At 40.7% G+C, this 27,197-nt stretch overlaps 2 protein-coding genes across 14 annotated transcripts in view; one reads left to right on the top strand and one right to left on the bottom strand.

The window, feature by feature from the left end:
• The window catches only part of DOCK7 (dedicator of cytokinesis 7), an 888,535-nt gene that overhangs the window by 345,768 nt on the left and 515,570 nt on the right, over positions 1-27,197 (top strand). The window lies entirely within an intron of this gene.
• On the bottom strand, positions 7,940-26,336 carry ANGPTL3 (angiopoietin like 3). Its single transcript, XM_085602420.1, has 7 exons — positions 25,774-26,336; positions 24,486-24,596; positions 19,855-19,972; positions 19,007-19,120; positions 12,383-12,478; positions 11,166-11,438; positions 7,940-10,183 (listed from the first exon to the last, which is right to left on the bottom strand). The coding sequence occupies exons 1-7, from the start codon at positions 26,266-26,268 to the stop codon at positions 10,002-10,004; spliced, it is 1,389 nt and encodes a 462-aa protein (XP_085458546.1). The 5' UTR covers positions 26,269-26,336; the 3' UTR covers positions 7,940-10,001.

A 27,197-nucleotide genomic window follows, 5' to 3' on the forward strand; every position in this document is an offset into this window, starting at 1 on the left:
AATGCATGCTGACTGAGACAAATCGCGCCGATTTCAGGAGTGGCTCCTCCGCAGTGTGACACTCGCAGGCCCCATCACGCTGATTAGAGCATCCCAGACTCATACACTTACTGCTCAAACTGACATCCACTCGGCATTCTTAACACACTATTAATCGATATATGACCCTTCACCCATTGATCGGCAGGTACACATTGAAGAGTTCCTATACAATATAGGATTACCCACCCTCCATCCCCTGGATAGGGAGACCCTGAATGCTCCTCTTACTCTTCAGGAAAGACTCAGGTGGTGCAATCGGAGGTGCTGCCATGCAGAAGATCGCCTGTTGAGTTCTACAAGACCTATGAATTACTCAAGCCTGGTAGGAACCCGATGGATGTTACTTCTTATCATCCTTTATTCATGTTGGGAACGGATTATGAACTACTCAGTAAGATCATAGTGGTCCGCCTCTTGGAACACATGCCTCATCTGTTGCACTCAGGCCAAATGGTTTCATCCCAGCCCGTCAACTTAATCTCACCCCCGTTTACAGTGAGTAGAGGAACCTGCCAAGGATGCCCCCTCTCACCGCTTTTATTCACTCTTGCGATGGAGCCGTTATCCCCGCTGCTCTGACAATGCAGTGAGGAGTGGGGAATCCCCCTGACTGAGGGTGTGCACACAATCTCATTTTAAGCGGATGACTTGCTCATCTACATCCAAGACTTCTGGGAATGGATCACTGGGATTGCAGAGAGCCATGAGGAGTTTCGTAAGGCCTCAGGGCTAGGCGTTAATTGGTCCAAGTGGTGTGCTTTCCCACTCTGAGGGGGCTGTCCTCGGCAACAACAAATGGTAGACACCCACTTAATGAAATTGGAGCCTAGCATGTTCCTATACTTTGAGATCTGCTTGTGCCACGATACGCAAGATCTCATCGATGGGAACCTTACTACAGCCATATCCTTCCTGTGACTTCAGATGATTTTTTGGAGCACCTTACCACTCGTGGTTCAAGGGAGACTATTGTTATCTAAAATGATGATGCTTCCCCCGCATCTTGTATTTCTTTCATAACCTTCCATTGCATATCTCATGATCCACCTTTCGGGCCCTACCAGTCGCACTGGGAACCTTCTTATAGAATAGGGGGAGGAGACAAGTTGCACTAAGGAAGTTACAACTGCCCGTAGATGGGGGTGATTGGGGCCTCCCAACTTCGAACATTATCATCTGGCAGCGCAGCCACAGTGGCCTGCGAGATGGCTGGCAGGGCGTCAGACAGAAGAGCTAGGTCTGCCAACTGTAGCCCCAGCACAGGCAGTGATTGGCCGCATGCTGACCGCACAGGCAAAAACTCCCAGGAGAGTCCACCAACTCACTTCGTGCAGCATACAGAAGCTACTGTAGAGGGTTACGACTCATGCCGTCAATCACTCTGTACTACTCGAAAATCAAACTGAACACTATTGACCCATTTTGTGCATCACTTGGATGAGAGGGAATGGTTGAGGCTGGGGTGGGGACGCTGAGTGACTTGTTCCGGGGTTGTGCACTTATTCCCTTTGCCCAATTGCTGGAGGAATGTGAACTACTGGCTGGACACTTCCTAGCCAATGGCAAGCTGTTGGCTGAACTGGGTCAGTTGTGCGGCAGCACAGACTCTGAACCATCGCAACACCCGCTCCTGCATACTCATCACATTATGGGTAAAGGGCATAGGCTCATTACCTGGTTCGCATGGGCATTAGCACATACCACGCTAGACCCTTTACAGGTGACACGTCAATGCTGGGAAAGGGTTATAGGCTGAGACTTTACACCCAAAGATTGGGAAAAGGTCGTGCATTATCCAAGGAAAGTGTCCCATAATGCTAAATTCCAGTATATACAGCACAATAGTCTTCACATGGCCTACCTTACCCCGGCAAGCCTGCATAAAATGTTTGGATCTTCTCCACTCTGCCCCCAGTGTCGCTCACTGAATGCTGATATAGCACACATGTTGTGGAGCTGCTGGCGGCTATGGACCTCTGGCAGGCGGTTGCAGGGGCAATGTTGGAAGTGACAGGCAGCAAGGATTTTCTCACCATGGAAGGGGTGGTATTGGGTACATTCAAACAGAAAAAAGCACATGCTGCAACTAACTGATTTCTCGACTTGGCCATCCTCATAGAACGGCGTTCCATAGCAATGAATTGGAAGGCGCACACCCTCTCAACCATACGCCACTGGTGCCTAGCAACGATTAAGTGGGGGCAAGGCTGAAGCAGTAGCACTGAGGAGGGAAGAGGTTTGGGGGCTACATAAGGTCCCCGTAGCCACCTTATGGAATGGTCTCCTGCAGGAGATCCAGACATTCAAAGATTCCCTGGTAGATTAGACAGAGGACATCTCTCATTTTTCATCCTTCGTGTAGGACTGCTTGCTGTCCTGCCGGTCCCTCACATGAGGGATCAACTGGTCTCCCTTCAACAGACCCGGGTTCTGTCCACTAGGAGGTATGAACCTGCCTGCTGTCATGGGCGGTAGGGGGCAGAGGTGAAATACGGAAAACAGCACACCATTCACTATTCTAATCATTAAGGAGTGCAGTGGGGGTAAAAATGTCATGGCGTTCACTATCTTGATGGCCTAAACCAATGTGGTGTGAAACATTGCTGTGATCTGAAGGTTGACATTGTTATTGTTCTCCCATTTGAGAACTGAACCTGCTGCTCCTTTACCATATACTGGTAATGCAAGAATATTGTCACCGAATTGTAAATTCTGTATCGCAATGAAAATGAATAAAATTGTTTTTTAAAAAAAATGATATACACGGATAAAAGCAGTAAAGTTTGTGAGAAAATGGGTTCATGCAGAAATGACTTCTAAAATGATAGATGAGAGCAAATGATTAGATCTCTAAGTAATTTAGAGTAGAAGACTATATTAACAACCAAAGCCATTCAAAGACAAACTTTACTTAATAAGAGGAGTGACCCACGCAAGTAACATAGAACAATCCTCAGTATAACAAGAAGTTAACAGGAAGAATCCAGGGTTTATTCATATGATACATGATTGTGTCTGTCTGAGCGCTTAATTATTTTGGATGGTCTCCTGTGGAAAATCATGCAAGCCTAGCAATTGTGCTTAGTGTGGCTTCCACAGGAGCTGGGAAAGGTAAAGGAAAATGCACGTCTCTTTGTGTAGTTTGTACACACCCTGAGAAAGTTGCAAAATAGATAATGAAAAATAGGTATAGAGTCAAGATATCTGAGTGGCGACATATAATTAAAAAAAAGGGAGCAAAGGTTTTGTGTCTTGCTTTATAATTGGAACAGTTCCTAGTTTGCAGTTTGAAAAGTTTCTTCTAAATGTCACTTATTCACCTCCACATTTTGTCAAATCACTCATGTTCTCTTCTTTAAATCTTTTCTCAGAACTCTCCGTAATATCTAGAATCTAGTGTGTCTTTCCATATGGGTCTGCTTCTGGGAGCTATGACTTTGTTAGTCTGTTTGCCACAGAAGCAGATTTGCAACGGGGAAAAGGTTCTAAGACTTTCTCAGTTCCACAATTGGACTTTTAATAATATGATGATAATCTTTTGGTTAAAAGAGGTACTGATTGAAATGATTAGTGGTATCAGCAGGTTGATATAACTTTTAATTATAGCAATATGATTTAATTGACCTTGAACATAGATGGGTTACTATCCTTGTTTCAGATACTGAAGAAAAAACAATGGAATTAGGAAAGATTTGGAAGAGTAAAAGAGAATGATAATTACTGTCAATCAGATGCCATCAGAGATTGCTCTCTGATATCTAATGTCACAGTGATCAAACCGGATACATTTTCTTAGAGGGATTATGTGAAAGTTTTTGCTCTTGAAAGCACTTCTGGATTTGGAAAGATTCTGAACTGTAGGTAAAAGTGCTTAGTTGAAATGACCTGGATAAAGATTTTGCCAGAATAAGGCATATTTGTGTGTGTCCAACTTGTTTGCTTGTAGAGTAATTTTAAATTGGGAACTCTGTATGTTGTATGCATGACTACTCATTGCCTGTGTGTCCAAAAACTAGGCTACTGGCCCTGATGGGGTTCCGGTCGATTTATTTAATGACGATAAGGAAGCCTGGGTTAAATCTTTTGACATGTAGTTAATGCAGCCTGGAGATCGGGCCTACTATATCATGGCGAATATCTATCGTTATACCTGTATTCAAGAAGGTAGACAGGTCTGATCAGTGCTTAATTTGTAAAATATTAAGTCCAGGTGCTCAAATATTTTTAGGAGGCCACACCCACGTCCCCCAAATCCACCCGCTTCCTCCAATGGCTCCACCGACTTACTCTATTGGGTCCACACACATCCTAAACTGGTACTGCTAAACGCTAGATGTAATATCACCGTACAGATAGGTGCATGTAGTGCTCCGATGCAGTAAGTAACACTTCACAACACTTGAAACACACTTTTACCAAGTGGGACCCTACAGCACAAGGGGGACCGTTTATCCACATGAACAATTATCACATGGAAGGAACCAAGCATCACACAAGACATTTTTAATACACAGTACTTGGCCTTTTAACACACAATTGTGACGAAGGATCAACTTAACTCAGTGATTCACTGTACCACACAGACATTTGCCACAAGTCAGGCTTTTTACCACACGGATGGAACTTCATCCTTCCACTGGGAACTTTACAACACTGGCATTTGTCAGCTTTTCTCACATGTGTTTCTTAAACAAGACCTTTACTGGAGGGATTAACAGGTGGCCGTTGGCCCTGCGGGCCTTTGATATTACACACCATGTAGCGTCCATAAAGTTTTTTTTCACAGTGAAACAAGACCTCACATATTCAAAACAGGAAAGGGTCACCGAGATTATTTACAATAATATTAATCAGCTTCTGTATTACAATATTGAAAACATACCTCACATTCTCTGAATATTAGATGAAAACGCATTTAGAATTTGGGAGAGTGTGCTTGGGCCCCTGTCTGTAACTTGGCTGAGGAGGGCATGAAAGAGCTGAAACTGGATCATAAAATCCAAACCTGTTCTGAACAGGGTCCCACAAAATTAGTTTGGCCCAGGGACCGCAAAATCCTTATAATGTTCCTGATCTGTACTTCCTAAAACTCAAGCCTCCTCCCTCAGTTGTATAAGTATTAAGTGTGAGTGTCAAGTTGAATGTAGCTGGGAGGCGCGGTGTTTTGTCTGAAAACGTTCAAACACTCACTTTTATCATGTAGGTAACCTGGGCGTCGTAAAATAGCAGCTCCTTGCAACCATGGATCTGGGCTAAAATACACGTCTGTTAAACTGATTAAATACACAGATAAAATGGTTAGGAATTTAACGTCACAAATAAAAACAGTTTTGACATTAAAATGCACAAGTCCTTAAAAAGAAATATGTACTGCATTGCCTTTTACAAATCAGTGGTAGTTCGTGGCCACACACAGATTAAATACAAGAAAAAATTATGGCAATCGGAGCATTCTTAAATAGTATGTGAACGGTAAAAATGTTCACAATGGGTGTATGTTGTCGGAAGAAGTGACATTCTAGATTTAGCTCATTTTTTGTGATAATATCTTCATTTTTAGGTACGCCTGGGTTGATAGCAATATCAACTGGGGAGAGGATGGGGCCTAACCGCCAGCGCTGACAACCTTTGTGCTGGGGAACCAGATGCAAATCTTTGTGTCAGCTCAAAATCCTGTATTTCAGGGCAAATCATTAATCTCCCTAAGCCTACCAAAAAAAAAAATGAATGCGTCCTTATGTAAACGTAACTTTCGGGTCTAGGCACTCTATACAGCTGCAAAACAAAACAAAAAAATTATATCCTCCTACCCTTTCTCCTGTACGACTGCAGTGCAGCAGAACATGAAAGGAAATGTTGATGAAAAGCATGACCGTTTTTCGCACAGATTGCAGCGTAAGTATAGAAGGACGCTGTGTTGCAAGACTTCGGAAAGAACTGAACTCCAGGATTCACAGAGCGAAAGTGAAACTTCTCAATGCTCTGGCCAAACATCTTTCTATGGACAGTGACGGAATTGAGTGAATCTCGCCCTCTCTCTGCTGCAGACATGGACAAAATTGCCCACTACATGTCCCCGGCGGCCGGCAGTTACAAAGCATAGCAACGCTGTGACAAAAAACAAACTCTGGCGGTGTGGTCGGTCTCATCACGTATGACAGTGACGGCAAATTGGTTGTATCCTACTGCACAGAGCACATGCGGACTGCGCATGACACAATCTAGTCTCACATCCTAGATTGTGCCTGGGCCTGGGTGGTACACTCTCGGGACCTACCAGGCAGATATGCAATGCACCAGGACAGGTAGGTACATTTATTTTAATAATTACTGGGCCCATCGCAGAGGCTAGCAAAATTCAATAGCCTCGCCCTGTTAAATAAGTGCCGGTGTTAAGCACCGGAAAGCACTGGCACAAATTAAGCACTGGGTCTGATCCTAAATGTTACAGAACAATTTCCCCGATAGGTTCCTGATCTAAGATCCTGGGGCGGGTGATGCAAGCCAGCCTGGCTGATTGGCTAGAACAAAGGTGGAATTAGTGCTTACATTTAGATTTGATAATTGGAAAGTATACTGTGGCTGAAAGAGGTCGGATATACTAGCCTTCATGGACTTATCTTGGGCCTTTGATTGAGTCAACAGGGCAAAACAATGGAAGATGCTAATCAATAAAGGCCTTGATAGGAACTTGTCGAACTTCTTACACAATCCCCATTTGAATCTAACTGCTTCAGTAGGATTTCATCTTGATGGGTCATTAGCAGCGTCTTTAAAAATACATAAAGAGGTAAGCCAGGGCTGTATTTTGGCCCCACTATTATTCACCCTGTATATAAACAATCTGAGCATGGCTCTTTGTGGCGCTTCAATTGCTAGATATGGTAGCTATATGTGGGGCTATAAGGATTGTGGTGAGATACAGTTAGTGGAAAATAATTTGATTAGAAGGATGTTGTCTCTCCCACAATCAGTATACAATTTTATTTTGCATGAAGAAGTGGGTTAAACGCATGACTACCCTAGCTTTTCTGTTCAAGAACTGTGTCATAATGTTGTCATATTAAATTTAGGCACTAGTGGTCAAATGTTATTTTACTGTACTCATCTCATTCTGGTGCCACCTGTACACCTATTTTGAATAGTTTCATTATACACTTCAGAAGATCGTTATCATACCTTTCTTGAATGGGATTGTGCTTGCATTGCATTTAGTGTTTTTTGGAGCACCTTAATCAATGTGCCCAATGTACATAATTTAAGATGGCACAATAATTCCAATTTGAGGATTTATAAACGAGGCTTGATTGTGCAGGAAACCAGTCAAAATAGAGAAGTAGGTTGCTATAGAAGAGCAAAGGCGGAAGAGAGTCTGTGAAGTTAAACTTAAGGGGAGGAAAAGCACTCCAAAGTATTAGGACTGAGAAAAAATCAGAGAGACAATATTGAGCACTAGGAGTGGCATTGAGTGGTCAATAGAAAAAGGGAAGCTGATCAAAGATTTTGAGAAGGAATTTAATGACTAGTGAAAGACTAACGGTAAGAGGAGGAAACAGCAATCTTAAAAAGTGCAGGGGAGTAATCTGTCACAAGATCACTTCTAATTTATAATCAATATTCCTGTCAGTGGATATTATTAAGCTGACTGATAGACTTAGTCAGTGGAGAGTGACTTTGTGAATCATACATTTAAAATATTCTCTAGGTACGTAGCCTCCACATTCCTTTGCCAATTGACATTGCAGTGTGGAAAACTGCATACATGAGATTTCTTTTATGCCCAGTGTTGACAAACTCTGTTTCTTTATATAATTGAGTAGTGTGTGTTCTTTAAATATTCAAACAATCCAGACATTATAATCCTAACATTCCAAAAAAGCACAAAAATACAACTATCGTTCATCAACAGTAAAACACCCCTGTATTTAACAGATGGGTTTAAAGTGTTTATTCTTGCATGTTAATGCATTTATTTTTTAATGGTAATTTCTTGCAGTTTTCCACTGAGAAAATCTACCTTAAAGACAAATGTATTTTTGTTATAAATCTGAAATGTCACAAAGCTTATTACAGTACAGTTGTACAATAATGAAACAAATGGTAAGTCAATATGACTCAAATATTATTAGCATTGCATTTTAAAATGTGTAAGTTCAGTTTACCCATTCCTTAAATAGCTGTAAAGTGATGTGATAAATAAGTGTGCAATAATCCTACAACAGTAGAAACCAATTCTATATTCTTACTCCCCAGTGTAATGTTTTAGTGTATCCCGCATTTTATTAATTGTGGTGTGTTAAATCTTACCTATCTCTGGCCAATTTGGTGTTCATGTCAAAGTTAGTTAGAAGGATGCAATGTTCAGCAGGTTGTTTTGGCCTTTTCTTGCATTTCTAAATTGCTTTACATCAGACAGGATATGCATTGCAACCTTGCTTCAAAAACTATGGTACCAGGAAGCCTAATGTACCCAATTGGATTTTAATTCCAATGCTATGATATTATGCCTATGTATTTGGTAGATGGTTAGAAATGCATTGGGCCGTTTATTCAAGTTAGCTGTCTTGGTCTATCCGAAATAGAAATGCTTAGTTCATTTAGAAATGAACTGATAGTGGAATTGGGAAGGAAATCGCTGAATTAAAACTTATTCTTAATGATAAGTTTATGAAACGTTTACTTTTAGCTATACATATATGTATTGGATGTAATTGGCTGCATTACTTTGAGGTAAAAAGTTTGGAGTTCAACATTTTATTTAAATTGACAGGTAATACTTCATTGTGCAATTAATTGTGCTTTGATATACTCAGCATCATTCATGACACCAACATGAATTAATTTATGAATATAACAAATGCCAGGCTTTTTGCAACAATCCGTTGTTCTAATGTTGTTGTTACTCAGTTCAGTTACTCTTTCCTCAACCTCTAAATGTTAAAATCCTCAGTTAAAGTGTGACGGATTTTGCCACAGACCTACTCTTTTACGCACGTCTTACATGTAGTCCTTTTATCAACCTCAAAAATATGAAATGCTGAGCCCAGCATTGCCTGACATGTCATCACCTCTGCCCAGACGTACTCTTCTCTCAAAATCCCCAGCTTATAAATACTTTTCCAATTGTGTACCAGAGGCAGATATGCATTTTGCAAACAGCTGTTACTGTAGTTCCTATTTCCTCTCAATGCTGCACTCTTGCTTATCACAAACCTTATATATTCACCCACTCTTAAGACTTTCTTTGAAATGTTGCTTTCTTTTCATCTGTGCTTCAATAAAAGTATTCTGTCAATGATTTGTGGACTCTGTTAGATGCAGTAATATATTCAGATCTTGTCCAAATACATGATTTTAAGGTGCTGCTTTTAGCTGTTTAATGATTTGTTTTGTCGTCTTTTTTTTAACTTAGAGTATATTATTAACTAATATAACTATAGGTTTTGTCAGGCAGCTGGGATACGTCAAACTGTGATTTTTTGCAAATGATTGCAATACATTCTGGGAAAGTTTGTTTTTTAGCGTGTGATACAGATGTTTGCAAAGACCTGCGAATCAACTTTGTAACTGCTACATATTCATGTACTTACATGACCTGCTCTGCAATACTGTTGCAACAAAGTTGTTACTTGGCTCCTTTCCATGTCGGGGGTCGTAAATGGTGCTTCCAGAATATGTGTGTGACATTACCACCTACAGGGTCCATAAAGTTGCCTTAAAAATAGAGACCTTGACCACATATGAAGAAGCCCTTTGTGTTCCTGAAAACAAACACATGCTGGAACCATAGGTTGAAGGGGAATTTCTAATGAAGATACCCCGTGCTTCAAGGTGTTAAAACAACGCAGTGAGATTGTCTGGTTTGATATAAAATCTCATGGTTCGAATGTGCCTGTATAAGAAAACATGTCACGGAAATCTATATACAGCTCATTATTGTAAGATTAGATGACGATGAGTTAATCAAAGTTTTCCAAATCTGTTGGCTGGATCATAATTTTTGTTGCCCTCAGTGAGTAGAGTCTTCCTTTCTCAGACTTCCAGTAAATTCCTCTTCTTCTCTCATATTTTCCTTTCGATTTTGGCTTCATATATTTTCCATTTAAGTTGGTTTCGCCACATACTTTGTACCACCATCCACCTTAAAAAGATAATACAATGTTAATTCAGAAGCTTCATTTCTCATCATTTTCAAGGTAATCAACTATAATTAATTGTATTATTTTTAACATTTAAATGAAGCAAACGTCAATGTTATATAGTGTATATGTTTTCCTATTCCACGCATTATATTCAATTGCACCCACAATCTAAAAAAGTTAATTTCTTGCTTATACTGGCTATGACTGCATACTTGATCTGCATTTGCCAGTTAAAATATCTCAACCAATGAGTAGGATGATATTTGATAATATAATACATTAGTGCCCTTGAAAGAGTACCCCACCCTAAAAAACTAAAAAACTATTGAATACACTCCAAATGCTATGTTCAACAGGGTAATTGTTTCTACTACAGTGACCGGTGTGCATCCTAAAGTTCACAGTTGCAAAGTCAGGGCCAACCGAGCCTTTTATCATTCAAGGTTTGATAACTTGACAGTTGACCTGTGGTACAGACCCACCTGTGCAATACTTGGGTGTTCCAGTGGGATAACTCTAATTGTGAAACTGATTGTTAATATGATATTGAACCTCTGCTAGGTTTCTGCAGCCGAGGACTCCTTTATTTCTCTAATTCCAGTTGGGCATAGGAACATGGGAAACACTGTGTTTGAAAACCATCCATTTCAATTTAAGATGGGTGTGGTTATCACAGTAATAATGCTAAGTGGCCAAGTAGTCTACCTAAGATGGAGGAGAATGTGTAGCTGGGTCATAAATGAAGACTGAGCCTGGCAAATGCTATGTAGTTCTCTGTAAAGCTGAAACGTTTACATTTTATTTATAAAATTCGTAAAATGTAGAAGCAAAAATATAAAGCTAACTGATCCTGCCCAGAGATGTTGAAATCCAGTCTTTTGCTTTGCATCCCCGCACCCTGTAGATTACTATATAGATGCAGCACTCATCTATGTTAACTTTAGATATGCAATACCTTATATGTGCTCTGAGTAACATTACCTGAGTAGCCTTCTGGACAAGTGTGCTCTCCTTGGATATTACTTTTGTGGTCTGCTGTATTAAATCTCATTAGTTGTTTCTCGGTCAGTGCGTTTGGAATGTTTCCCGACGTCTCAGACAGGTGAAGGCTGTAGTCTGTTTCCTTGTTTCCTAAAGTGAACATGTACTCGATGTAACGCTTGTTATTTTTCCAGTCTTCCATCTCAATCCGTAAAGTATGCTCAGTTTGCTGGGAAATTGAATGCATCTTAGCCAGTCCCAGCCAGAATTCCCCTGCAAAGGGCACATGGATAGCATGTTTCGTTAGTAGTTTTGTTCACACCTAATAATTTTAAAAATGCCAATCAAAATGTTTACATGGATGTCCAGAACCATTAGCCAAAAGTAGACTTGCACATTTCTTCTGTTACAGAAATTGTTTTCTGATGCAGTGAAATACTTTCTATTTGAATTCGTCTGTCAATCATTGATATTATTTGTAAGATTTCGTGCTAGGAAAATCTCTATGAAGCCTTTTTGTAGTTTCTCTGTTATTTTAGGTTTTTGTGTACTGATTAGAATTTTTGTATTTTCTTTTCAAATATCTTACGCATTTTGAAGATATTGTATCCACAAGAGCTATAATTCAATGTCAAGTTAAACTTTCTGGGGAATGGGAATGGTCTACTGATTGGAAGGTGCTGTCTTCAGCTGTTCAGTTATTTGTTTTATGAGGTGTTTTTTTTGGCCATGGTATATGATTAACCAGTATAAATATAGGTGTTGTCAGGCAGTCAGGGCGCGTTGGTCTGTGATTCGTTGCAAATGATAGGAAGATCAGTTGGGAAAGTAGATGTTTTACAACACAGGTCAAGCCCTAACATGCCATTATGTACTCTTTACTGAACGCAGTGTGCCCATTTGTTTGAGAACACTCCTTACAAAATCAGTGTCCAAAATAAGAATGGCCATTTCGAGCAAGAGCATGAATGTGTGTCTATGTACATATCAGGAAAGATACTTTGAAAACTACATACACAATAAAAAGTGATTAGTTAACACATAGTTATTCCATAGTGTCCATGTAATATGGAACTTGAATTATAGAAATTGTGTTTAGTTTCTTGCCGAATATATTTCGCATTTGCATTGCTAATACATATACAGGTTGAGTATTTTTTATGAATATGATTGCATCGGTTTCTGTGCACTTGTAAGGTAGAAACAAATGTTTTTACCATTTAGGTGACCAAAGCCATTCACGTATCTTGTCCAGGTCTGATTAAAATCTAGTGATCCGTCTATGCGTCTCTGAAGCACAGTCCATGCACCATCTGAACACAAAAGTAAAATGTATTTTATAAATATTTTTAAATTGAAATTTCTGTTACTACATCACAATATGTTTAGTGCAACACTAATGGAATACATAGATTAACTGGTAAAACGCAAATAAAGTAATTCCATATGAAACAAATCAGTCATAAAGGTTCTCTCTGGATAAAAACATCACACCTAAGGAGGTTTCGTACGCACTGGTCAAGGCGTTATTAGGGGGTGTTAAGCCACTATTATTCTCCCATTCCACAGTTATGGACACAGGTGAATGGGGAGGGCACATAAAAAAGGGATTGGCAATTAACAGCTATTAACACTTGACAGCATGCAAGCAAAAAAATCTGTTTTTTTCAGCTCGGTCTCATCTTCTCACACTCGCCATATTTACAATGCGCACTGATAACAGCAGTAAGTGCCAACTTTCTACGCATTCTGATTGGCTAAAACAATCTTGGTATGTCATACAAGGTGCTAATTACTGTTAGGATACTGTGGGACATGAGGGAAGGGCTATGTAGTTTACAGTAAGGTCTCTGGTGTTGTTGAGATAAGATTCTTGCAAACCCATCTCCCTTCCAATCCAATTCACTCAGAGCGAAGGGCCTCCAAAGCTCTGTTACTTATCCATCCATTGGAAGGAACAAAGCATGTCATATGGCCATTTTAGGGAATAATGTGCTTCATTTCATAAAGAGAGCGCTCAATCCTAGTTCTTATTTTTAGAAAAGCTGTGGCAAAATGAACATTTGTAAACATTAAAGGCCTTCTTGTCTGACTGAACTCCGAGTTTGTTGACTGTTACACAGTTGACTGTATGTCCGTGTCCAGAAAAGATCTGATGCCATTTTTTGTGTCTTATCCATTTTGCAATTGCTGAAGTTGTGGATTTTTTCTATTCTGGATGGGTACTTCTAACTTCAGATTTCTCACTTTTAGAATGTCCTAAGTGAGCAGGTTGGATACGCAAGATTTTTCAGCATAGCCCCTCATTGCCGATATGTGGCATTGTACAGCTCTACCTCGACCCCGTTCTTTCACAAAGTGTCTGCTGGAGCCCCTTATAAGCTCCAGCAAAGCATGCATACATAAATTCTTTCTTTTTGCGCCTAGCTCTTAACTTTTTCTTATCAGTTGACAAGGCTTTTCTCAATGTTTTTTTGCCTGTGTGCATGGGAACATGCCCCGTCCTTAAACTACAGGGTTTACGTCTTCCATGTACTTTGACAAGCAGATGTCTGTGCCAGATCACCATGAGGTGTCTCTCTGGTGTTTGGATTCATGCCGAAACTCCAAGTGGTGTGAAACGTGTGCCCTAATGCACTTTAAGGTGTTCTGGGATCACATTGCCATGCTGCACGTCGCCAAACACTGCAGGGAGTCATGTAAAAGCTACTCAAAGTTGAGGGCACAGACCCGTTCAAACTCTCAGGGCGGCTCCCGCAACAGGTCATTGTAGTGATTCAGGTCTTTGGGAAAGCCAAGTCCAAAAAGAAATGGAAGAAGTCCAAGTAGGCATGATCCCAGGCTTGCCACCCTCCTCCTTAGAAGTCACAAAGACGTCAAAGTTCCCCTCTGTCTTCATCCTGGTCCCCCACCAGGGAACTCATTCTGCAGTTGATCCTGATGCATTCCGGCTAGTCTGCAAAGCAGCAACGATTTAGGTGCTTTAAAGGCCTTGTTACAAACCTTTAGCACCCTACATGTTCCTTCTAGCATACCTTATGACACCACGGATTCACAGAGGCCTCCAGTCGGTCTACCTCTGATGGGTTTACCCTCAATGCCTTTTGTGCCTCCCGAACCTGCTTCGGTTTCAGCTCTGACTTGCAACCGACTCTACACCCAGCACCACAATCCATGCTGATTCCTGCCACGTCTACTCCGGGCTTGATGGCGCAGACTCTGGAGGAGGACTCCAATTCTATTATCATGCCCGACTCGGAATCAAATCTTTCATGCCTTGGCTGAAGTCGCATCATGGAACAGTTATGATTCGCCTGGCCTCAATCCATTCTGATTCTAATAAAACAGCGCCTTTGCCTAGGAGCCACTCTCCAGTCTTGTATTGGACTCTGATCAGAGTCACCCAGCTTTTGGTGATGGATGGAATTTCCCCCAATATGATGGCGGCAAACTTTATTTGTATCCACAAGAGGCCTCTGGATTAGACTCTTCCCCTGACATGAAGTTCGGTTCTCCCCCTGGCCCTTAAACAGAAGAGACAGCATCATTCGCTGTAGACATAAGATGAACAGCTAAAGTCCTGGATTTACAGATCGCATATGTTGAGGTGAAAACCAAAGTCTTCACTGTCCTACAAGCAGGGAGGACGTCATACAAGCCCTTACTGCAAATTCAAGAAGCCCTGACTGACACCCTTAGGGATACTTGGGCTAAACCCTGTTCCTGCCTGTCTGTGAACAGATAGCGTAGTGCCATAGACCTGCTCCAGGTGACCTCACCTTTCTAACACAGCTTGCTATTCTTGAAAGCCTGATAGTACAGACAGCTACTACCATGGTTAATCTGAAATCTTTCCCTACAACCACCCCCAGACAGAGTCAAAAAGGGTTGAGGTATTTCAAAAGAGAATGTTCTCATCAGCTATCCCTGCCTTTTCGGTCAGTCAACGCCAGCTGTTTGCTGGGTGGGTACTCCCAAGCATTATGGGACATGGTCACAAATATCTTTCCAGCAGTCCTGAAGGAATGCTGCACCAACTTGGCACATGCCTTTAGGATTGCCGGGACAGAGCCAAATATGTGATGCGGTCAGGCATGGACACGACCGACTGTTTAGGCAGAATCTTTAAACATTAACGCAGGCTATCACAGCAGGTGATGCCAAGCGGACTTTAAACAGCAGTTACATCCAGAGTTGGCTCAGTGTCATCTGTTGCAGTGGGTAGAACCCTGGCTAGATCTCTTCTCCACCACCAAGAACACGCAAGTCTGTCTTTTGCACACTCAAGTTCCCAAGAAGGCTGTCTCTCGGGGATGCATTTCACCGAGAGTGGTGCACAGGACTCCTGTATGCCTTCTCACCTCAATCTTTACTGCCCTGAGTTCTGAGGAAGAGCAAAAACGACCCCCATGCCCAAGTCATGCTAGTGGCGTCGGATTGGGCCAGCAGAGTAAGGTACCTGCAACATCTAGGGATGGGCATATGTCTTCCCACCAGGTTATCACTTCAGGGAATCTTCTGTAGCAACAGAGTAGACAAACCATCCTTCTTTATATTCACAGTTCCACCATATTCACTTTCGAATATTCCATCTCTCTCATGGCATTTTAAGGGTCGCAGCTTATAATACCAGCCAAGCATTTTCAATCACAAAATTCTACCTTATATTGCTCTACCCTCTTCTTACTCAACTTCTGTCACCTCGAGGACTCACATTTTTTCTTACCCTGTATTTTTTTTCCTGGTGTTCCACTATGCCTTCCTCATTATGGATGGCAGAATTTGCAGAATTTTTAAAGTCATTACATTTGGTAAAGTTTATCGAGCAGAGGGCCACACTTTCCACATTGTCTTCCAACATTTTAATATTCCTCTGCATACTAATGTTTCTTGTCTCTGAGAGAAAAGGCACCCAAGCAAAGCTCTGAGATGTTCCCTCAACTGCCCGGCCTTGACCCCTCACTCATGATTTAAAGCTTCAGAAATGTGTTGCTGGCTGGTTTTCTGTACAACTTCATGTGGATTATTGATTTGTTTTTCCCAAAAGGTCTGTCACACTTCTTAAATTTTTTTTTAGGAAGTATGGGCTGATGTAGTAAAACCCATTTTCAAACCTGGATGTGCAAGTTGCAGACTGACTGATGTGTTAATAGGTATGCAATTTACTACGTGAGCTATAGAAAATTGCACATTTTCAGGGGGTTGTAAAATAACCAGCCTAAAGGCAACGTGCAACTTCCTGCATCTTTTTCGGAATGGTCAAAGAAGTACAAGATTACTCCTGATTCGCTGCAAATGTCACAGATTTACAGGACTTTACAGGGGTTTTGAGATACATGTTGCGCATACATGTACTACATATGCATACATGTAAATACACATAAACACACTGTAGGGTTAGGTGTATCAGATGCGACTCGATGATCACCAAGACATATGAACTTGCCATCTAGTGGGGGTAGAAAGGCTGCCATGGACCCAATACAGGCAAAGAAGAGGCCATTCTTTATCTTGACTAATGACCCTCACTCATACAGCGGTATCATGTACAAGTCAAGTACCAGTGCTAGCAGTCAAGAGGACAGTTTGCTCTGTAGCCGATGATGCTTAATCAGGACAGATATGCCTTAGTTGTGGAAGTCGAAGTAAAAGATTTAACCTTTATTCAGGGAACTATAGTGCATGTATGCAATGTATTAAATGATCAATAGAGGTTCAACAACATAATTATATGCTTAATTATAAATTGATGTAATTATAAAGTCCATTTACTCGGGATGCTAGCCCAATAAAGGGATGAGAAAACAAGGAAAACCTTTTAGAATAAATAGTTAACTATTGGAGGTACGAAAGGAAGAGAATGAGAATACTCATGAAAAAGGAAAGAATCTTTAGAGAAACGGAATTAAATGGAGTCAGAAAGGCAAAGTCGAAAAAATATATAAGTAAAGTGTAATAACCTTCTTTAAAATACTTGAGAGTAATCGGACATCTCAAAGACGGATTTTAACATTCTTTAGCTTAAGGTGTGTTCATTCAGCAACAAGCCACTAGCTCTTGGTAGAGTTTGATGACATTTGTTGGGAGATGGAGTAGAGATTCGGGAATATTGTAGTGGCATAAGAGCAGGCCAGTGGCGCCTTTTCTTCCACCCCTAGGTGGTAGAGACTTCCCAGATTCTTTCCTTCTTGGACTGACATTTAGAAGTAGCAACATTACATCTCGCCCATCTAGGGGACCATGTTTGGTAATCTGGCTTCAACCACTGTCTGCACAGTGATGCCATTGAGTTTTGAGGTGTTTTGAGTTTTTCATCTCTGCCTCTCCCGTTTTGTGCTTTTCTTCTCTTGTTAACATGGAAGCATTGTCTGTGTTGTTGCCAGTCTGTCTATCCTCTGCTCTGTCTGATCACACTGCTGACTGGGGGTAAGTTCTTGGTGACCTTCATGGACAGTCTTGGCACTTGTCCCGTAATCTTCTTTCACTTTGGTATCCTGTCAGCATCACGGGTTTGTCGCCTCAACCTAATCTAACCAGACCGGTCTGACACTGCTCTAAAAGCTCAACTCTTCTCTGCCCTTTGAGCTCAGATGGACTCTTGCCTGAAATGTGTTGCAGTCGCTTTAGCGTCTTGCAACATTTCCACCCAAAGAGCCCTTTCTCCTGTTTTAAGAATGAGAGCATTGCTCAAGCTGTGCAGGTGAATGCATGTTTTTTCAAACCTGCCAGTAGAATTTCCTGCCAGCTTCCACTGCGTCAACCCGGGCCCACATGTATGTCAGGAAAGCTATTAAGGTCTGTTGACCTCCTGGCTTAAGTGCTGTAACATGAAAAAAATACTAAGATGTTTAGGGGATGCTTGCAAAAAGTCTCAAACACTAGCAGTCTTTTGGGGCCGCATTTCATTCCATGGTTTTTACCCACTGTACCACTCCAGTGATAACTTCTATGCAAATCAGCCTTTATATTGTTCTTAATTAAACTGTACAGCCCGAACTGCCACACCAGCCTCCCTCTCCCGCCTTGAACAGGATGCTTTGATTCTCATTTGTATTAAGATCCCTTGCCAGTGGATTATAAAAGAGAAAAATGTCGCAGTGTGTTTTCGTTTCTGCATCTTACTTGCAACCCTTGAGGCAGAGCAAGCATTGCTAACTGGCTGATTGAAGCTGCCTACAGTTAAACAAGATAAACCGAGAATGCACCAAAAGCTCCAACAAAAGCGGTCACCTGACCCAATGTAGCGTATTTAATCTATTATCAATGCCTAAGAGGGATAATGTTGTACAAGTGTTACTTTTTGATTACTTATACAATGTTGCAGTTTCTTTTTTTTTTTTCTCCTCCTGTATATATTATGTCAACCTTGAATCTGTCTATTACGTTTCTTGTAAAAGGCACTGATACCTTCAGGTCTTGCTACTGCTATAGATAACTCTTAAATAAATAAATATCATTATTCGGTCTTGACATTTGTTAAAAAACTTTCTTCCCGGGCGACAGTCTCAATTGAAGTTCCTTGGAGACTAAACCTGTACTAATAGAGTGCTATGCAAATGGATCTTAATGTGATATAAATACTATGAAACTGGTCTCTTGTTGGCAGTTTCCTTTCAATTATATGTTCATAGGATCACGCGTTATCAAATGTAAAACGTATCTTGCTCTTTACACACACTTGTGTTCACGAGTCACGGTAGTCTGTCTGTCCGCCTGCCTTTTACCATGCAGTGCTGCTTTTAGCAACTGATGATTGACAGACGGGTAAGAGGTTTCTAGTGCCACGAAGATAACGTTGCTTTGTGTTTGTCCCTTACGAGAATCAAAGAAAACCTTCTTACCAGACGCCATTTCGCAGTATGCTTCAAATGCTTCGGACCCATTAGGTTTGATGGTGAAAATACCACTGGACCTTACACCATCGTTATAAATGTCGCTGCAGTCTGACGGAGGTTCTGTAAAGGTAAATTGTAGAAGTAAATTAGTCAAATTGAAAAATGAATCCTTCTTTGTACTCTTCTCCATAAAAACAAGTTCCCTACTGCACTTCTTTCAGATTGGGAATCAGTGTCATTAGTTCAAGCTGTCCCCCTCATTTGATCCCCAATATCGTGTACCTAAGCCTACAAAAATAAATATGAAAGAAAGTCCATTAGTTGCGAATTATCATGATGTAGGCTTTACTTGAATGAAATCATCAGACTCACTCTAAAGCCATTCGCTATGTTGTTTAGTATTTCCATGTAGCTATTTAACTCTCAAGGTTCCCAGTACCGCTTCAAAGCGCTTTGCCCTTTGGCTTGATTGGGTTTCCAGGATATCTCGAGGTGTGGCCTTATGTCTATGGGAGTGAATTTTCTAGCCAAAATGTCTCTGCTTCTTGAGACTGTCGGCCTTCCTTCTGATATCTCTTTGGTAAATGCATGGTTCTACAAGCCTGTTTCCAGCCCTCTTCTTCTGGAAGAGCCCTGCTCAAGCTTTTTGCTCTGTACACCAGGGGTCCCCATGCCTTCGTCCTGCCATTGGTGCTCACCTGCCCAGCTTATTTTGTGTTTGGCAGCGCAGAGGGGCTAAGAATCACATTACAAATCCAAGGTTAACAGAAGTAATATTACACAGATGATAGCTGCCACTAATAATACTGTACTTTGAAAGCCATAAGAAATGCTCTGTGATAAGCTTCACTTACCACCCTGCTCAAGATTTTCAGTTGTTGAGTTTTTCAAGTGGGAGGGCAGTAACTTTTGGTTCATGTGCCTGAAAGTCAGTGAATTCTTCATGCTTTCTTGAAAGCCAGTACTGCTTAGCTGTAATGAAAGGTGTTTATGCACAATGAACATAGGTTTACAATCCAGTTTGTCGTGATATATACAGTGCATTTTTAATGTATTCTTCTAAATAATACTTGCTACGGTATAGGAAATTAGGGCCATTACAGCATGATCCTCCCGCAATCAACTCAGTCGACAAATTACATATAAATATCTATATTTATAATCAGATACCAGATTGAATATTATGTTTTTTTAACAGAGTTTTATATAGCGTGAACTTGACCCGAATCGGGTATCAGAGCACTTTACATAGCACTAGTTGCATTACATGAGGACACATTCATTTTTGTTAGGCACGGGGATATTAAGTGATCTGCCCAGAATCACAGGATGTTAAGCGTCATTGCTGAGACTCGAACCCAGTTCTCCAGATACGAGGTCGCCCGCCCTAGCGGTTTGGCCAACTCCTCTCCCCTATGTTGTATCATAAAAATAATAGAGACGCGTTTGATGGCCCTAGGAAAAGATAGATAGATATCTTTTTGCAGAAGGCGGGCTATTGAGTTCTGGAATTGATTAGCTCCATAGAACAAAGCTCTTCTTCCAACCAAGCTTTCAGAACTAATGTGTGATAGGTTATTATTGGAGTTTGAAGTTATCAACCTGCAATAAGATGTGAAAAACATTAGTAAGCTTTATGGTTGTGTTTTAGGATGGTACATTAATCATTTGTTTTCACTGGTTACAATAACTGATCTCTGCTGCACTGAGCATATCATTTTAGATCATAGACTGTAACTACTCAAACAATACAAGTATAGTGAATGTCTAATTTTGAATCACTAATGTCAGATTAGCACATTGAGTTTAGACTATGAATTAAGTGGAAAAGTATGTTTGCTAACATCTTATTTATCAAGTGCACATACAAGGCATTCGTTTGCTTGTTGATCCATTTCCTTATGGCATCCATTGTAACAATGCTTTGAAGAATGGGTTGTTTCGCAAAACAAATCATAAATCTGTATTGTGTAGTCTTACACTTAGCCATGGCTAGTCAGTTGAATGTAGATTACCGTTTATGAAACTTTATCTAACTGCAGGGTTTGAGATATAGGAAGCCTTTGATGGCTCTTCCACTCCAATGAGGACTTGAAGACCTCAGTGTTCACAAAAACGTCACTCACACATGGTTAAACAATCTGGAATTTTGTTTTTTTACATGGGAGTCTCTTTTGCCCTTCCTCAGGCCTGCAGACTCTCATGGGTTTTACACTTTGTCCCGCACAATGTTGTAGCAAGGGATGGGCATTTTCCTACTTGCGATTCTAATGAGTACTCTCATCCTATCCTATAGAAGGGAATATTGGCAGCCATGTTTAGCCACAGCTTTCTCAGTCATGCCAGCAATATGTCTTCAAGATCAACATGCCAGCATAGTGAGTCTACAGCAGAGAGCAGTGCTTCTAAGTACACTGTGCTGAAAAGGTATAGTGCTCATTTGTAGGTAGAATATGAAACCGATCAGTGGTTGATGTTCGTCTTGCCAACATAATTCAAGTTCCTCAAAAGGGGAGGGGAGAGCCTCTATGTAGCAACGTTTAACCTTTTGCCACTTTCCCCACATTTTGGAATGCTTCTCAGTCAGTCCACAGACACTGACAAGAAAAATCGTCTCAGGATTAAGACCCTGGGCAGGCAATCAAAGTTGTTTTTCTCCTTTCAGTACTTACTGAATAATATCTTTAATATATTTCTTTACTAATGGGGCATTGTGCCAGTGAATAATTAATTTTCTTTTGTGATGCTGTTAATTTCCCATCTTGAGTTGAAATATTTGATATTGCAATGTGCAGCAGGGAATTCCTGGTTAGGTCCTCTGTATAATGGAGCTAGTGCATTTCTATAGAAGAGCAAGCATTTTGAAGCAGTGACCATGGTAACAGCAATGGGTACAGTTGTAACCAGAAAGCTAGTAAAACTCCATTCCAAGCTGGCCACCAAACCCTAACTCCACTCCAAGATGGCCTCCATACATCAACATCTTTCCAGTATATCCGTTTCTGAGGCCAGCCCCTTCCTGTCAGGTGGTTCCTGTTCAGAGGCCAGTCTCTTCCTGTAATACTAGTATATTAAGATCCTCGTCTTACTGTAGCACTGCTCCAGTTCTGCTAGCTCCAGCTATGCTACTGGCCTGTTCTTAGCCGAATCCAAAACTTCAGCTATACAAGCATTTTCCTATAATTGTGGCACATTAGACTTTTTTTTTTTTTGCCCTAGGCCTTTTCCTCCTTGAGCTCTTAGCTACTACTTTCCAGATGGCATCCTCTCTGTAAACCATGTTACACGTAGGGCGAACAGTGTAGCTTCTGGAAGCTCAAAGCCTCCAAGAAAGACGGGACGGATTGACTCATATGCCTAACACTTCACAGCCACTTTGAGCCTCTATTAGCAGACGGTATGAACTGGACTTCCACCAAAAATGGCAGATATCCCTTTTGTCCTCCATTTGGTATTGCCACCCTCCTAGAGACTGGTGGGAAGAGAATGTGTTCCTGATACTGGAGCCAGTGCTGGTGTGTATTTAGGAATACCCATTGTCTCGACCTGACGCCAATGTAAATGCTATTGGATAAGTTGTTTCATTTAGGGAGGCGACACTAATTGCATTTCTGCTGATATACGTTCTGTATTGGAGCGCTATTGAAACCATGGTCATCCGACACAGAACATGGTTTGATGATCCTCCTCGCAATGGGAGAAATCTTAGCAAGTTAGGGACAGTTGTTATGTAAGTCCGGGGAATAGATTCCCACTTTGGATTTTTATTTCCTCGACTCCGAAACTGGATTACAGCTCCGCCATGTACTGGCGAACCTGCTACCACTGATTTTGTTTTCTCCTGTAAAGACTCAATTTATTAAGGGAGGGTGGTATTTAGGCGTGAGAAATACCAGCTGCAACAGCGGATAACTAAAATATTGGCATTCCAGCTCTGCCGCTTAAGGAAGAGGCACATCACTGGTTCGGCAGCCTGGCCATCAAACTCTAATGACCCATGGAGTAGCCACTGAGCATGGCAACAATTAGTATCTCATTGGAATCCTACAGTCTGCTCTTAGCCACGTAGGTCACTATATTAATGGAATGCTACTTCTGAGCATGAGTTCTAAGCATACTCATTGCACAATTTGGAAATGCCCATGAGGCTTTGTTACATTACCGATTTGAAGAGTCCTGATTCAGAGTCTGTCTTCAGCAACGCCCAGAACTACTGTTAGTGTTCCAAACCGTACTCTGAGTATGTATTTTGCGCAGTAGGGTCCGAAGATGTAGGTCTGCACTAGATTTCACTAGTGGTGCGTGGCATCCCAATTTAAAGGGCAAGGTATCCTTTAAGTGATCACCCAAAAACAAGAAACTGGCTGGGCCAGGGTGTGCCTGCAGGGGCCTTTTTTTTCCTCCGACTGCGCCAGATAATCAAAGTTTATATTCTTCCCTCTGAGCTCCCGTTCATGCTCCAAAACGTACGGTGTATTCTACCCATCTGCTGAAAGCATTTCAGCGCCTTGTCAAGTGTATAAAGCGCTATATAAATGTCATTGCAAATGCAACATACACTACAACGGCTACTTCTTATATTTTTGAGAGTTCACAGGATTCTGATGTGTTGAACAGAACTAGTTTGTCGCCAGAGATAACAAAAGAGTGTTTCTTAATACTCGAACCAAATGATCCTGTGTAGGTGACTGCTTCCAGAGAAGTTACATTGGGCAGATAAAGAAGGCGGTAATAAGTATGAAGACACTGAACGTTTCAACCATCTTTGATGAATTATACACTTGAAAAAAGAAATGGGTGGAGGTAGAAACTGAGATAATAGGCGCAGCTACTGCAAGATCTGTTTATGCATGTTAAACTCGAGCAAATAAAGCATGTTCTTGAATCACTGCACAATATGCATGTTAAACTCGAGCAAATAAAGCATGTTCTTGAATCACTGCACAATATGCATGTTAAACTCGAGCAAATAAAGCATGTTCTTGAATCACTGCACAATATGCATGTTAAACTCGAGCAAATAAAGCATGTTCTTGAATCACTGCACAATATGCATGATAAACTCGAGCAAATAAAGCATGTTCTTGAATCACTGCACAATATGCATGTTAAACTCGAGCAAATAAAGCATGTTCTTGAATCACTGCACAATATGCATGATAAACTCGAGCAAATAAATCATGTTCTTGAATCACTGCACAATTATGTAAACTACATGCAACTTTTTATGATCTTAACATTATTGCTCATTGCCGTTCAAAGTTTTTCAACGAAATTAAAATTTCTCGAGGCAAGTTTATACTCTTCTTTGAAAGGGTAAGTATTTACTATCTCTTAAAGGGATGCTCCAGGTATGTCGTTTGTAACCCAAATGTATAAAGGTTCTCAAAACAGAATGTCCAACTCAGGTGGTATGTTGACGCTTAATAAGTCAGCCACAAAATGATCCAACTCAAATTAGTGAAAAAGTGGTTAACCTGCTCACCTTATCTTCAAGATCTCTTATTTGATGGTTTTGCTGGTTGAGTTGCATGTGCTGGTCTTGGACGATGTTTAGAAGTTGTTTGATGTTTTTGTCTTGACGTTCAACAAAATTCTGTGTAGAAAAAGTTGTATGAATTTAAAGTAAGAAAAATGGGAAGTAGCTGTAATAGTTTCAGCCTTTGTAGAATGGCTTTCCAGCGGCGTTTTTAATAGAGGTTGCGTGGTGTTTAGCGAAATGGTTATAACTTGTAAATTATATCTGTTTGTTCGTTTCTCTTACAATCGATGTACTCTCTGGAATCATGACTGTGTGTTGACGTCATTAAACATTGCCATAACTGTGTTAAATCACATCTTGATTCTTGTCTAGTTGAACAATTCGCTACATTACTTATTTACAATATTAGTAAAGCATTAAATGTTTCCTTTCACCACTCTGCCCTATAGCACTTTAGTGTAAAAGTAGGAGAAAGAAGCAGTGGAAGGGGTTGCCAAGCAGTTGTCCCTGGGACTGGCAAGGGTCAGACAAGCTTAACGCGGCTGTGACCGTCCCACCTACCAAAGTTCTCTTTGTGCCCTTGGTGTAAGAAACAGTGAAGCCTTGAAGTGGCAGAGATGTGTTTTTCTGGTCTGTGCAGACATGCCGTTTCATGCTTGTGATAGGGTCGGTGTTAAGCATCTCACTGGCCCATGAAGAATGTGTCATGTGGTCTTTCTCTCATCACCACAGGCTGCTGCGTGTCAAATGAATCTGCTCCTTAATTTTCACAACCTCTTACTTTAGAAAAGCTGTGCTATAACGCTTATCAGATCCATAGGAAGAAACCGTTTATAACACTTGAGCTTGACTGTCAAATCAGTCTGCAAACTTCTCTAATTTGATTTTGGTAATAACAGACTATCTGCCGTTCTGAACGGCTCTATAGAACACCTGAACATACAGTACTAAACTAGTCAAATTCTATTATTTGTACTAAAATTAACTATCTGCTTAAATCAGTTATGAGCTTGCTTGAAACCATATTTTAGCTAGAATCAAGCCTTACCTCCTTTTTGTCAAATGTAAAATGCTGCAGTAAGCCAAACAATGTAATGTCAGATGATATGATTATCTAATGGGAGTTTTTCAATTGCTTTCTTCAGATTATATTTCTCAAGCTATTATAAATTATTTTGCCATCGCAAATTTGTTTTCAACCTTTTCAAATTAAAATGCGCATATGGGGAAATAAGTCAATTACTCACATGTAAAATAAGGTCTGGTCTTTAATCTTTCTCAGTACACTTACTTTCAGTGAAGAAACTTCTTTTAGGTCCTGCATTTCTGGTTGCTCGTGGACTAACTGTGTCAGCTTGTCTTCCAGTCCTCCAACTTTGTATTGAAGTTGCTTTTTTTCTTGTAAAAGGTTTTCAATCTTTGAATTGAGTTCTCGAGACATATTCTTCAGTTCTTCATTGTTGGCTTGAAGTTTCGAAGTTGTCTTTTTGAGCTCTTCCTCATCCTCTTTGATTTCATTTGTCTGTACAGCGAGGTCGACAAAAGACTTGTCAAAAATGTTTAGTTTCTGAAAAATATCATTAATTTGCACCTTGGTTTTGTGGACAAAGTCTTTGAGACCGTGCCCCAGTTGCAAGAGACCATTGGCTAAAATTCGTACATCGTCTAGCATAGCAAATCTAGATCTTGGCTCAGTAGGGATAATATCAAATGATACTTCATCTTTTTCTGTTTTTACTGAGATAACAGCAGACGCAAAACAAAGTAAAATTAAAATTGTATTCATTTTGTCTGATTGGTCCGTATTATTGGAACTAATTTAGAATTTAGATCACTTCCCTCGCGAAGCTGCGCTTCGAGCGGTTATGCACCTGATCTATATATAGTTGAGGTCAGTCCAGGAAAGATGGGCTGTTGTAGTTGATTATTACACAGGGCACTCTTGAACTATTGTAACCTTTATCCAGTTCAGTTCGGTGTCCGGTGGAATGAACCTGCTACAGGGCTCTGTGCACAGATCAATAGTTAAGAAATATGCTCGTCTGTAGAATGAATGTTAAAGAGGGAGAGATAAGAGATCAGCACATATATGATACTGTCATGCTATTGTGGCTAACTACTACAAGTGGCCTAATAATGTGCAGGAAGCAAAATAGATGGGCAATAAATAATTAGCAGGAGGTGAAGGCTGGGGTTGTTGCATCATATCAATTCGCTTAGTTAAAAGAGGCGGTGCACAATGTCCCCCCCCCCTCCAACCTAACCTCCCTCACCCCTCGGTCTAATTAAACAAAGCTCATATAAATTGGTGCTCTTTCATAAAATAAAAGGGTCTGGAATGGTTTAATATTTTTTTATGGTTTTCAATGATGTCAACTAAATTCAATGGGCACTAAAACACTTTAGCACAATATCTCAATACGTTGTAAATGTGGGAAACCATAGTTTCAGGTTGAGGAATGTATAGATGTTAACAAAACTAGTGCAAAAATATTTACCTTACCTAGGACAGGTTCTGTGTCAGGTTTTTAACAGGAGAAAATCTGTCTCCACAGTTATGTATTAATTTTAAAGTACAATAATATTAATGTAATCGAGATGTTCCATCTCCACAGTTCAGTTCAATTGTAAAGCACACTGCCAGTCAATCAAGCATTTATGAAGTGCAGCAAATCATCTGTGAGGGTCTCGAGGCTCTTGAGAAGTAGGCTCCTG

The sequence above is a fragment of the Triturus cristatus genome, chromosome 4_2, assembly GCF_964204655.1.
Source record: "Triturus cristatus chromosome 4_2, aTriCri1.1, whole genome shotgun sequence".
Taxonomy (NCBI): domain Eukaryota; kingdom Metazoa; phylum Chordata; class Amphibia; order Caudata; family Salamandridae; genus Triturus; species Triturus cristatus.